Here is a 13,885-nt window from a genome sequence, read left to right as displayed (position 1 = left end):
ACCCGCGGCCAGGATGGCATTCAACACTTAGCTGTTAACTTTAAAGTATAAAATATCACCTTTTTCTTTTGACTCCCCTTCAATTCTAAGGTTGGCAAAACATTTAGCAATCTAAGACCTTGAACTTAATACTATTATAATAAAACGAATTAAGAAAGGAGCCGAAATGCTTTTCGCATATACGGTTGATGGGCTTTAATTAAAACTTAAAGAGCCCATAACTTTTAATATTTCTTACTCGTAAAATAAATGAATGAAAGCAAATGTTTAATTAGTGTCGAGACTATTTTTATTATTGTTACTATGTTTATCAATCTTCCATATAGGAAGTCCAATGTAATCCCAACGGCCAAATTCCGAATTACGCCCAGCGCCATGGTTTTTCCAGACAAATCCGTATAAGAAAGGATGTTGAACAGGATAAAAAGCTATAAGAGCCGCAATGCATCCAATAGATAACTATTATTATCATTATTATCATTATTTATTATGATTATTATTGTTATTTAACCAGTATAAAACCAGCGGTGGCCGCGTTGATTGCCTTCTGGTTATGAGTTCGGGGGAAGTTCAAAACTGAATCGGCCACCTGAAGAGCGGTTACGTTACCCTCGACCGTAAAAAAAGCAAGAGCAGATACACAAGCATGTCTTATATAAGTTAAGGTCTACCAGTGCTGTAAGTTATAGAAATGCGGGTAATATTTACTCCGTCAGTGCCGTAAATTATTTTTAATAATAAAGAGAAAACAAAGCAGGATCCCAAATGCACGGACGCTAACAATTTCCAGATATTGTAATTAATATGTTCATAAAAACATCTACTAGCAAGAGTAGTCACCACGTACCATAATAAAAAAGGAGGAAACCACAGCAGTCAATGAGCTCAAAAGAGGAGCATAATAGCGAAGAAGGGAGACTCGCAGGAGTGCATAGAAAAGGGCAACTATCAATACAAAGAGCACGAGACTGAAGAATCCAAGACCAAAGCTTAACGAGCAACACACACTTTCGTTATTTGCCGCAATGAAACCTCGTTTTTATTAAATGGATCCTCAAAAACATTGTTAATTTTTTTTTAAATAAAAAAATTTCTTTGTTCCCTAGAAGTTTATCCTTCTAATCTATTATATAATCCTTAATCTCATGGGAACTTTTTATATAGAAACTTTAAAGTTTACATAAAGGTATAATTCTGTAATAATTAATTGGCAATAAAAAATAAAGACTTACATGTCTTAAAAGAAAGGAAAGCCCCTATTAAACCAATAAACACAGAACATACTGGAATCCTGAAGAGCTACTAAACCCGCAAACGCAGTGATCCAACTTAACCCTAGTTGATAGATCAAAATAAAAATTTCAATACCCTTATTTACAAACAAGTAATAATAAAAATGGGCTAAAATATATCTAAAAAGGGTAACCGAACCAAGCGACAAATAAATATAATATTAAATAAATAAAAAACCGAAGAACGTTAGCAAGAAATGCAAAACCCGTTTTCCATAGAGGGTAAATTCACACAAGTTATGTAAGGGTTCAGTTTGTGTGGAGGAGTAAACCTTCTCAACAAAAAAAAATTTTTTAAAAGAACAAGAAAAAGATAACGGGTAACCTTCGTCTTACAAACTTCGTGGAATTCATCACCAGAAACTGAGACTGGTGAATGGGACAAAAAAGGCTCTTTCCAACCTATTATGAATAGTTAATAGGTTGCATAGTGGTTAATTTTGTTTTAAAAGTTAGTTTACTAATAAAAAATATATAAAATCTACCAGAAACTAAAAGTTCATCAAAATCCATTAAAGTATATATTTATTAACTGATAAGAACGTTCTCAAGATAACTGTAATTATTCTAATTAATATGACACTCAAATCATTTAAAGCGGCAGAAGGAAGTTTTGGCAACCCTTTTTGCCTTGACCTGGGGCGTTGAGACTCCAGTTTCTATTAGAATTTCAAGGGTGAGGCTAAATACGCGACATCAAAGACCCGAAAAAGGAGAGTCGCGCCGGCGATGTCGAGCTCACGGCGTTAAATATCTTAACTGCTCAATCTCGGTATGGTGGCTTTACGTATGTAACCTGTTAAATTCCGCCTCATTTTCGTGCTAAAAAATATAGTTTTTTATCTCGGGCTTACTACAAAGTCAACGGAATTATTTCAACAATCCTATGCCACAGGACCCAAGAAGAAAAAACATTTTTTAAGTGAAAAATTAGGTGAATATGCCAGCTGTATTAATTAATATATTAGAAAATAATATTTCACTACTAATATAATATAAGTTAACACCAAACTTCCTGCATAAATTAATAAAGATTACTTAAACTTGTTGTATCACCTTTTTTATTACCTTTCTTTCCTCCCTATTCGTGCTGCCGCACTACTTTTACATGACTTGGCCGTACATTAAATTTACTATTAGCACTCAGCGCGAGTTAATCTTAATCCTAAATTTCTGGTTTATATAGGAATTCATGTCGCTAATAGTAGAATTAAAAGCGTTGTTTTAAACTGAAATAATCCATTTCTACTTAGTCGCTCCCTTTTTTAAGCATTTTAAAAAAAAAAGAGACAACTTATAATCTTTCATATTTCGTTGGCATTTTAAACTACCCTATTGCGCACTACTACTTGTGTGCTTAAATAATTTTGAATTTCGCCATGTATTAATTAATTAAAAAAATAAGACTACTACTTGGAGTTCAATACTGCCATTTAAAAAAAAATTACAAAAATAGTTTTATTTTACAGCAATCATACTTTAATTATTTAACTTTCCTATTGAATTTATCGTTCTTCAGAATACTTAAGTTCCGTCCCAGAAAATAAACTTCATGAAAATGTAAGGTACGGGCTTTATGCAGTACAACTAATAAATGTAATAAATAGCTCAAGAGGTCACTGAGGTCTAGTGAACGCATTTTACTTACTGTATTACAATTCATATGATTGGTTTTCCAACCAACCCTTAATTAGTAATTTTTATATGCTAAAGAACTTGGATACAACACCCAAATATTGTCTCTGAGACGAATAAGAGAGGTTAGTCTTTAGTCCACAAGGTTAAAAAGTGCATTTACATAAGTGCGCCAAAATATGTTGTCAAGATTTTCGACCAATACCTGTTTTTAATAAAATATAAGGAACGCTGGGCTCTTAGGACCTGGTGACTAAGTTAATATTTTCGACTTTTCACATCTCTCCTTTGACAGGCGATGTAATAAATAAATTAATTAAATTTGTAATACTTACACAAGGTTTTATACTGCCCAAATGATAGCTGTCTACGCTTTTTAAACTTTTAAGTTAGTAAACCGTTAAGTCGATTTTATGCAAACAAGGAAAGGCGTTCTTACAACCACAAAAACTATTAATTTTTTTATACCTTCAATGCCAATCCTGTGAATGAATTTTAGCTAAATAGTAAAAACTTCGGGAATAATACTGATTATTTCTATTTTTGTCATAGTAGCGTTTTTTAGGCTAAAGTTTTAAATTACTTATTTTAAGTTACCCGGCAAGCGCAGAATTGGACCTACATAGGTTTTTTTAACAAATAATTTTCCTTGTTTCTCCGGTGTACAAAGTTAAAGACAACTACATACTCTTGCTAATGAGTTCCCAAACTGGTAAACTGTTTCATCAAGTTTATAAGGAAATATTATGTGTAATTATTTACTAAAGATAAATCAATCTATTTGCTACTATGCTATCATAAGGGGTGGTTAAAAAATTGGAACTGTTACCGTTAAAATTTAAAATAAATGTGGTGTAGTAGTGTACGTACTGTACTCCAGAGGTAATAGAGTAAGAGAACTGCCCTATTATAATGTTTTTGGTATATATATTTGGTTTAATTTTTAGAGGAGCATTTATTCAATATTTTTTATATAAATACGGAATAATTAATATTAAAAAAAAAGGGTGCCGATAAGCAATTATAGAATTAATGGTTTAATAATATTTTATTGCTTTATTTTATTCAAAATTGTTAAGAAACTAAATATAATTAGGTCTTAATATGAACTTTGACTTATTGCAAGTAAATGGCGTCTCAACGCAGTACCCAGGAAACAGAAGCAGCGCTCAGTCACAAACTATACCGGACTTACCTGCTTTTGACGGACTTTTTCAATGTATAAAATAGTTGCTTAAGTTAAATTCTTTAACTACAGTGTTAGAAGTAAGCGGCCAACTCTCCCTCTGTCTAATCTCATCTCATCTACTACAACTTTTAGGAGTAAGAGATGTAAATTAATTTAAAAAGATAAGTTATATAATATGAGGAACAATGGTGGCGTTAACTTAAGGGATGTTAAAACACATGTGAGGGTATAATGTAACTTGTATCCTTTGTAAGGGTACAAACCTAGCTAATTTTTCAAGTTTTTATTTTTTAGTTTTATAGGTTAAACAAAAGGGGTCTAATTAAAAAGTATTAAAACTTTCCATTTTGCGGTAGAAGTTGGCACACAAATTATAGCTGCAGAAGTGGCTTATTATTTCATCACTTATTAAAAAGTTTATATTAATTTTAATTTGTTTTCTAAGCGACAGCTTCTTTGTCTTCTGCGTATCCTAGAGGAGACTCCGCCCTCAGGGGCCGACATTACGCAGCAAATTTGCCCAGTTATGCCACTAATATTGGCTGGACAGTTAACAATTCCGACTCAAGTACAAGATTTAAATATTTATATTAAATAAGGTTTCGGGTTCTTTTTTTAATATATAGGACTTAATCCGCTGCTAGGCAGCTTAAATTCACGCTCACAAGGTAACATAAATGACATTTTAGCGCGTCACAACGCAAACCTAGGTATTTAATTTCGTAAATATCATAATGGTTTATACAAGTAGTGTTATTAGTGAGGAGCTCTGGCATATTTACTATAAAGTTTGCATTGAAATTAACTATACGCGCATAAATTTTTTTTTAAAAGCTTTCAGGGATGCAATTAACTCCCCCCAGCCCAGCATTGATGAGTTAACAAGTACGGGTTTTAACTCTTTTATGATATTACTTTTAACTTGTAATATTGGTCCTTAGCACTCCAGGGTTTTCTATTGCCTCCACAGTTTCCAATTAGTGACTATAGACTTGAAACCTCTTTACTAGAACGTAACTTAAGATTGTATACTACTTTTCCCAATTAATATTATCTTTTGAATGTCAGCCAACCGGGTAACTTGTCAATTCAATGTTCCAAACACTCATGGAGTAGGGCCGCAGGTCATTGCTATCTATTGCCAATTTTTTTAAAATTGTAAAATGACTCATATAAGGCAGAAACATAAATTTTTTTTTTTGGGCAGAGATATGTATTACCTGGAAAAAATTTTAATACTATTGATAGAACACATGAATTAAATCAACCACCTATTCCAACCTATAAAAAATTAAGGGTTTGCGATGAATGCAAAGGTAATATATATTTTTTTTAATTTATCATTTTAATTTTTGTCCATTGTGACATCTTAGCTACTGGAACACCCCAATGGCGCCGGGGCCCTAATGGAGAGGTAAACCTTTGCAACGCTTGCGGACTGCGATTTGAAAAGCGGACGAAAAAAAAAGGAAAAACAACTAACTTTAAAAATAAGCCGGTAATAATATTAAAATGAAGGCTATAACGGCATTTTCAGTGAATATATGATCACAGAAGCGTCGAATAATAAAAAATAGACTTAAGTTATAAAAGTAAAGCAAACGAACAAAGCACGTCCTAAAGGAAAACTAAAAAAGTGCTTGTTTAACCGACTTTTCAATTTTAATACGTTAAATAAACTTTTTAAGAGAAGCATGACATATGTATTATTATTTAGTTACGATCAATTTTCAGGGCAATAAGAAATCGTGTTTCATACAGAGGTTTTTAATTATCTTCATTAACTATAAATTTTAACCCCTGCATGTGAAACTAAAAAAGTGCTTCGAAACTGTACTATCAGGTAGAGTATAGTATTAGTAAAATCCTTAAGAACACAGTATATAAATAAAGTTTGTAATTTTTTATTTCTTGTCTTTTGAATGTTACAACAAATGTGAAATTATCCCTTGTTATGTCGGTATATAAATATCCAGTTCTCGAAGCTGTAGATTATCCTTGGCGTTTTCAGCTTAGTCGCCATGGAGTCAAATGTAGGAGAGGAAAAAAATGAGCAACAGAAAGTTTTTCTAGCCAAGAAGTTGAGATTAGATAGAAAGGCAGCTCTGTGTCTAAAAAAAGATGTTAGTAATATACCCTCCCCCTTCTACTAAACGGTTAAACTAATAACCAGCGAGGGCATTAAAGAACGTAGTGCCGAAATATATTTTAAATTCAAATACTTTTATACATGATATACTTAGAACAGTGGTTTAAAACTTTAGTATTAACAGCAGGCGGTTAAGCTTACGACTCAAGGAACCAATCATAAAAGATCCGACGGCTCTAATTTTAAATGCGTTAGAATATTACGAGGGCGAAGGCAACCCTCAAAGACCGTTAAAAGAGGGTTGCCCCTTCCTCAATTCTTTTTACGCTGAGCTAAGACGAGAACTCCCAATCCCGGTGTGATGGCTCTACATATCTAACCTGTTACACTGACTTTATTTATTATATTAAAAAAGATATTTTAAATAGGTCAATGTTAACTATTACAATCAAAAAAATATATGAGATGTCTAACGGTCGATGATAGCTTGGTTAGGTCAAATCAAAATTCGCTGACACATACTATCTACACCATTATTATTTTCAGCATAATTTAAATGTAATAAATAAAAATATTAATTGCTTCCAGCCCACTAAGATCACATTCAAATAGAAATTTGTGGGCACTGTCGTAGCAGCCTATTGCGAAATTTTTTACCCCGGTTTATTCTGTCAGTGGGTAGTCCATTCGCTGGATGACACTATAATTCGTATATTTATTCATATGAAAGAAAGATTTCTCCGGGTAATTTGACTGAAGATTTAAAGACGTCAAAATTACGCAGAAGGAAACGCAGGAGGGTAGGAAACTACTGGTTGTTTATTCGCTTAACAAGGATTAAATAATCGGGTTGATCCACTAGATTGGACCCCTGAAGATAATACCTTTACCCATATAACTTACTCGAACAAGGCTAGTTTAATAATAATCCGAATGACTGGGTAGGTGTTTCCGAGAAGTTTAGAAACAAACATAAGTAAAATTTTTGTATATTCTGTGCCGCGGTGGTAGATATACTAATGATAAGAGCAAATGATATTTTTCCGTATTTTCCTTGCAATGGTCAGAGTAATTCTTCGACGTGAAATAGCTTAAGTGAAGAGGAAATATGGCGTCCCCAAGGGTAAACTTTTAGTGAGTTAATATAAGTTAACATTTTTAAAAATATTCTATTATTAAAGAGCCAGAGGCTTACACAGAAACGCGAATAACACTCTCTAATAGCACAATCCTTATTGACTTTCTTATAGTACTATTCTTCTTCTTAGGGAAGCAATACCGCTCCCTACCTACAGATGTGAAACTCATTGAAACCAAAAAACACTGCAAACATCAATAGTGGGAAATGTTAAACACACCCACACCTCTTGGTGTTTCCAAAAAGTTTCGCGCTACATATTTATTGTTATGAAAAACTTGTATCGAAGCGCTTTTGTTCATAAAAGAACGCCATACTCTGAGCATTATCATTAATATTATAGTGTGTTAAAGCTAACCTTTTAGCAAAGGAATTTTATATAACTAAGCCCAAAGGTCAAAGTTTAAGTCAAATGCAGTTTCCAGTTCACGCAATTCCTCGCGCCTGCTAAATTTGGTGGTAACGCCACCGCTATGAGGCACCATAAAAATGCAGTAATAACAAAGACGACTACTATTCCCATTACCCCCCGGGTTGTATACTGTAGAATATAACGAATGAAGGCCATAAAATGAAAACTGGGAGACTTCGCTTACCCTACCAGCAGGTTGCTCCTTGGTAACCTAAAAAGAAGGCCATGTTAAGTTAGAATAAACTCGCAATTATATACTAGAAATACCTTGGCATTAGACTTTTCTGTCATATTTTTTTTACTTGCTTTACTTGGTTTATGTGTTGTTTTCGATTCATTTAAGTTCTTACTCTAAACTACAGAATTAATAAACTTTATAATAGCTAAAAACATATTTCAAACTTGACTGACGGTGTTTTACAGTCCCTTTCATAGCATTCGTTGAATCGTTATCTGCTGCAACTTTGTTATCCTTTATATAAAATAATAAATAGTAAATGGTCTAAGTATAGTGCGATAGTTGATTAATTCCGTCTTTTATAAAATTTCCCGAAGCACAAGGGTTAATGGCGATTTAAGACTGACTTACTAGGGAGTATTTTGTAATTAACCTCATTTGATTCATTTAAAAGACTAAAAAACTTCTACAGTTTCAACGGGCGACTAACTCCTTCAGCAATGCAACCAAATGCTAATGTTTATATCGGGTTTGCTCCAAAGTTCACAATTTTAACATATGATAAGTTATCAGGGACAGTACTTATTGAGCACTAAAGGAGAGCATTGAGTATTTGTAAAAGTTAACAAATACTGGTCTTTGCCGCACATAAAAAGCGTATAATTCTTTTTTTTTAGGATTAGAGGAAGTTAAGAAATTAAGCGCTAATGAGCAATAAAGCGCTCTCATTCACAAGAAAAAATTTTAATAATGCTTATAAAAAAGTACCGCCGGCTCTCCCTGTAATGCCCTTTCCATTACAAAACTTTTCTCGCGCTTAACATCCGGTTGCTTTTCGTACTACTTCATAAATTATTATACTAATAAAAGAGTGCTAGCAGTTGTAGAATAAAACCTTTACTTCTTCTTCTGCTTCGGCACTAGAAATAGGCCGCTCTCGAACAGCTTTGAATCTTTCTGCTTGGAGCACGTAGGGCCAAAATTAAAGCATACTATTTTTAGTGGTAATGTTCGCCTTTACCCGAAATCTCTTCAATATATGTGCCTTTAATTTGTTATAGAATATATGGGCTACATAGAATTTAGTATTCTTACGTCTTCTGTTTGCTGACGGCAGTCATTCCAGTCAAAGTTCGAGTTAGACATATCACGTCCTCGATGCTTGCACTCGAACGGCATTCCAGATCGGATGTTTCATTTATTACGAAGATTTAAAAAACAGCAGCATTGGAAATGCGGATCCACATCTACGCGACTTAGTAGTTTGCTATATTAATAACTTTTGTAGTTTTACTTAGAATATTTCGCATTTACAAGCCCAAAAGTTTTGGAGCAAACGTCTCCTGGATTAAGCAAGTAATACGATTACCTCTTAACCGTCTTATTAGCGATGTAGTAAGAAATTATTACACTTCACTACTTGTATACTACATGAAACTTACTAAAAACGTAGATTACTCTTCCTTGCGAATGTGCTGGGAGCAATAGAGATTATATTATTCCCATTTAGAGCTCCATCTCACAAAATATATTGCTGAATTCCTTTGGGTATTAAAGAAAACTTACAAGTCAGTTGACTGAGGCAACCCGTTAAATGTACCTGGAGGTAAAAAGCTAATGGAACATCTAGACAAGTTCCTGCCAATAAATAAGGCCACAAACGAAGGTGTCGATGAATCATAAACTTACAAAAGTGTGACTCTAAACCATCAAAGGCTTGAAAAGCAACTGGACTCAACAAATTCATAGATAAATTCCTTATTGTTATTAAACAAAAGGTCGCTTTAAATAGCAGATTCATATACTATTACACTTATTAATATTTTTATCGGCAATAATAATATAAGCACCCCCTCAAGACCATTATAAAATTTACAACAAATTCAGTTGAGCTAAGTTGTTAAAAACTCCAGGGACTAGGTAACTTAACCCGTTTCAGATAGAACTCTAAACAAAAAATGTGAAATTCGAAGTAAGAACACTTCATAAGGAACCAACCAAAGACTTTAACAAAGAAATTTAAAATCCTGAACACGTATTACATAGCTGCGGTCGTCTGAGAAAACGTTTCTGGAGTAATCACGCTTAATTTGTTATAAGATAGCTCCCTTATAATAAAAAAAGTAGAGAGTTAAGGCAATGTAACCTTGAACAACCCAAGCAATAAGCAATAAGGTGACTCTACGACAAAAAGAAAGTGTGACGGGAGAGGTATGCTCTATTCCTTGCATATTTGAAAATACTCTTAACACCAAAAATTTGATTACTTTCTTTTGATAAGGTTCTACTATACTTCACCAGTCTAAGGAGGCATATTTGCCTACGAAGCCATACATTGAGCATCTAGTAAGAAAACTTACAATGCCAAAAGGGGTATACAACGGAAGCTTCCGGGGATAATGAAGCTTAATTCATCTCCAGAAAGCTTTCTTTAGAGACGTTGCGCACATAATTATAATATAAATGGAAAAACTTTAATAGTAAAAAATGTACAAGAACATTCGAATAAGTTCAGTACACAGTAGTGTGGACTTACTGATACACCTCACCATGGTCGCTATCGTTATAACCCCTCGCTATTAAAGCTTAAGTCTAATTATTCTCGGTCTTAACTATAGAAACGACCGGGCTAAGTTAGTGTTGCACTAGTATTACTAACTTTTTCACGGCGTCGCAAGTGTATTATAAAGTTATACCACCAAATATAAAAGTTAAGTCAGCCATCGATCTTTCATACATTGTGAAAACTTTTATCATCTGATAATAGTGAAACCTTTTTTATAAATTCAGATACGAAGGGAACTAAAACTGTTAATATTGTTAAACTTGCAAAACCTCCAATTTAGTAAGTTTGCTGAAAAGTTTAGGGCGGATTGAACTCAGTTTGTTAACAGAAATAAAAGACTTGAAGTAAATATTAAAATATATATACGACCAAGAAGGTCATCTGCTTTGTAAGGTTACACTTACAACCAGACAAGATCGTCATTATGCTGAATACATTAGGAACAATTCGACTTATGGAATTATTATCCAAATCTCTGGTAAAAAAAATTGTTTTTAGTATATTAATAATGGAAATTACTAAGTAACTTTACTAAGAAATAACCAAAAAGGTCTATATACTTATTAGTAGTGGAAAAATTATAAAATACAACCAATAAAAATTTGGCCTCCACGCCCGAACACCCGTAACGAGATCACTAATGTAAAGAATATCGCTTTACTAAACTCCCAAATTTAGAGCTGAGCGTCAGCTTGTACAAGTTTTTAACGAACAATAGATGGTTATCTAGCGTAGTACAAAAAATTTTGCGCTACTTCATAAATAAAGGGATAATATCAACTTTAAATATATCGCAAAACGACTACGCTTAAAGATGTTATAATAGTCAAGAGTTTATAGCAAAATTGCTTTCCTTTCAGTATCGTCATAAAACATTTTTTTTATCAAAAAATGTTAAGTTAATACGGATTAAAAGAGCGACTCAATCTAATTGCTTATTGCTTAAAAAAAGCACATATAACTTATAAATACTCTTAACCCTAAAACTGCTAAGTTTCATTAATAAAAATATCATATAATAAGAACATAGCTTACAAACTATATAAGTTGTCAAGTCCCTTAAAAGTTTTTTCATCTAAAGTGGTAGAGTTGTCCGCTCCAATTTTTCTAAATTAAAAAATAACATACACTGACCTTTTAAAAAAAGAAAAATATGTATTATTCTCCAATGGTACCGCCCCTTACAGAAACCCTATATAATTGCTTAACTTTTAAAAATCTTCCCTTTATGAGAGGCGTCACTAAACAGAAATGTTAAACGATAGTGCATACAAAATTTTTAGCGAGGAAAGAGCAATGAAAGAGCCGCCCCCTCAATTATTTTTACTTCACAGTTAACCATAGCCCTTTGCATCAGTTACATTATTAAAAAAAATTGAAATAATGCATTTAGTTGTATATTGACTTTTGTAGTAGAAAGTTATAAAATAGTGACACTACATATCTGCTGTCTACCTCTCCACTGAAATAAATTGCTCACAAAAAAGCTATTAACTAGTAAGTAGTTTAAAAAAAAAGTTGCCTTAACAAAAGAAAAATTATGTGCCACCAAACCAATACCACTGTTTAAGCAAAAAACGTCCAACTTACATTCCGCTAAAAGTTCGAAAACCTGCTAATATCTTAGCATCAAGAAAGTTTAAAATGCGTTTGATCGTTGTCCTTTATGCCAATATAAAACAGGAAAGCTTTAAAAATTTACTTCTTTCTATATACATAAACATTTAAAGGATATTCCCCCAAAAACTTAAAAAGTAATATTTTCTAAAATGCTATCTTGAAGACATTCTATTTACCTTAAAATATAAATCTAAATTAGCTATTAAGAGACAATAATTACAGGATAGACCTCACCCTTAATGATATACTACAGGGCGCCCCCGGTGAGCCTCGCAAGCACAAAAAGTTACAGAGCAGAAAGCCGACCGTTACAGCTTAAGTAAAGGTTGCGGTAAGCTGGTCAAGCAAAAGCTTTTATAGTTACAATTATTAGGTTTGTATATCCTTCTATTTATTTTCTGGCGTGTACCATACCTGTACCTGAGATCAATGGAGGAAGGTATAATAATGAGTCAAAAACGTTAATTGTGTTTTTTCTTTGGCAAGCAATTTGCTTATAAGAAGTTGTAGTTTAAGATATACACAGACTCGTTAAACCTACTATTTTTTTTTTGTACTAACAAAAATAAATTTATTATATATGGTTGGTATCGTTATGCACAGGAACTCATCTATTACATGATCTTCGATAATTTTGGTGCCTTCCTTTACAAATAAATTTGAAGGTTCATGTTCCTAAAAAAAACTTAAGAATTAATAGATTGAAAAACCAGTAATTAGGCTAATTTAAACTGAGCACCGACGGTTTTGAGCTCAATTAGATTTGATCTATTTAAACTAGAAAAACTACCAAATTTTTTTTTATTAAAATAAGAAATTCACCTTTTTTTTCCTTCTGGGTTTTTTTTCAGCGGTCGAGGTTTTAAAGGCTAGCACTGGTGCGCCCTAAGAGTGTGATTGTGGTCATGGAAAGAGAGTAGACACTAAAGTGTGTGGTATCCTTAGAGCACCAGCGCGACCGATGCGATACTTGCATCAGATTTTATACAATACGTTGTTAACAAAAGATTTATTTTTGTCTTTTGTTGCCACCATTTTACTTTTTACAGAGACTGATTGCTACTAACACGATAATTTATGCGGTGGTCTTTCATAGCAACTAAAACTAGGTTTATAGTTCGTATAACAGCTAAGTAATGTTTTATAAACTTACATGTAAAAAAAAAACTGCTTATTACAATCAAGAAAACCTACACCTTTTATAATATATATTTATTATTAGTTTACACTGCATAACAGATCTAAATTGTAATATTTTTGTAGGCGAAATTTCCCCCTCCCCCACCACGTAAGGCGGTAAAAAAACCTTTACCTAGGATTTACCAATTTTTTTAAGAAATACATATTATCACAGGCCGCCATGAAAGTTTGTTTTAATTTTTATTTGCATCAAATAATTTCTTTTATTAATAATCAATTGACATAAATTTAGCTTTATTATTAATAGTTACAATTAAAGAAAAAAGTGGTCAAAATAGTTGCATTATAGGTTAGTTTAATTTATTTTATTTAATCGAAACGAGTACTGGATTTTTTTAAATATACTTTAAGTACTCTAAGAGAAGTTTTGAATATTGCGTTACCTATTGGGTTCCCCAAAATTTTACAGTAGCCTACTATAGCCTCCTAGAGCCTTACGTTTCTTCGGGCCAGCCCTAAAATTTCGACAATCCATCGCATGCCCCTAAATCGGTTTCAGTTGGCAGAGAACTGCCGACTCGGTAACTTTACCTCGGAAAGCGGACTGCTCGGGAGATATTATCTAA

The 13,885-nt window shown here is 32.9% G+C and overlaps 1 protein-coding gene and 2 long non-coding RNA genes across 26 annotated transcripts; 1 reads left to right on the top strand and 2 right to left on the bottom strand.

Annotated features, from left to right (window-relative positions):
• The first annotated feature begins 3,572 nt into the window (after positions 1–3,572).
• On the top strand, positions 3,573–5,760 carry LOC135146159 (transcription factor stalky-like). The gene is made up of 10 exons (XM_064078317.1): positions 3,573–3,639; positions 4,024–4,146; positions 4,562–4,684; positions 4,743–4,784; positions 4,951–5,001; positions 5,058–5,129; positions 5,185–5,240; positions 5,324–5,432; positions 5,490–5,614; positions 5,671–5,760. The coding sequence occupies exons 1-10, from the start codon at positions 3,624–3,626 to the stop codon at positions 5,704–5,706; spliced, it is 753 nt and encodes a 250-aa protein (XP_063934387.1). The 5' UTR covers positions 3,573–3,623; the 3' UTR covers positions 5,707–5,760.
• Positions 5,761–6,004: 244 nt separating this feature from the next.
• LOC135146147 (uncharacterized) lies at positions 6,005–12,161 on the bottom strand. Of its 24 annotated transcripts, none has more exons than XR_010283703.1 (20): positions 12,090–12,161; positions 11,709–11,845; positions 11,535–11,606; positions 11,092–11,136; positions 10,294–10,974; positions 10,201–10,235; positions 10,080–10,151; positions 9,932–10,017; positions 9,623–9,880; positions 9,534–9,571; positions 9,376–9,475; positions 9,228–9,313; positions 9,029–9,180; positions 8,829–8,978; positions 8,702–8,773; positions 8,158–8,227; positions 8,023–8,106; positions 7,702–7,966; positions 6,494–6,597; positions 6,005–6,441 (listed from the first exon to the last, which is right to left on the bottom strand). It is a non-coding gene; the product is annotated as an uncharacterized LOC135146147 (long non-coding RNA). The 24 variants fall into 24 exon arrangements; XR_010283704.1 differs by having other exon boundaries at positions 10,201–10,253; positions 10,313–10,974; XR_010283698.1 differs by having other exon boundaries at positions 10,201–10,974.
• Positions 12,162–12,223: 62 nt separating this feature from the next.
• LOC135146150 (uncharacterized) lies at positions 12,224–12,631 on the bottom strand. The gene is made up of 3 exons (XR_010283711.1): positions 12,534–12,631; positions 12,354–12,470; positions 12,224–12,295 (listed from the first exon to the last, which is right to left on the bottom strand). It is a non-coding gene; the product is annotated as an uncharacterized LOC135146150 (long non-coding RNA).
• Between the last annotated feature and the right edge of the window lie 1,254 nt (positions 12,632–13,885).

Source organism: Zophobas morio, unplaced genomic scaffold (assembly GCF_036711695.1).
Source record: "Zophobas morio isolate AGI-343-1 ecotype UQ-CSIRO unplaced genomic scaffold, CSIRO_AGI_Zmor_V1 ptg000213l, whole genome shotgun sequence".
In the NCBI taxonomy this organism is placed as follows: domain Eukaryota; kingdom Metazoa; phylum Arthropoda; class Insecta; order Coleoptera; family Tenebrionidae; genus Zophobas; species Zophobas morio.
The sequence above is the reverse complement of the archived record's forward strand: the minus strand, read 5'-3'. Positions and strand labels throughout refer to the sequence as shown.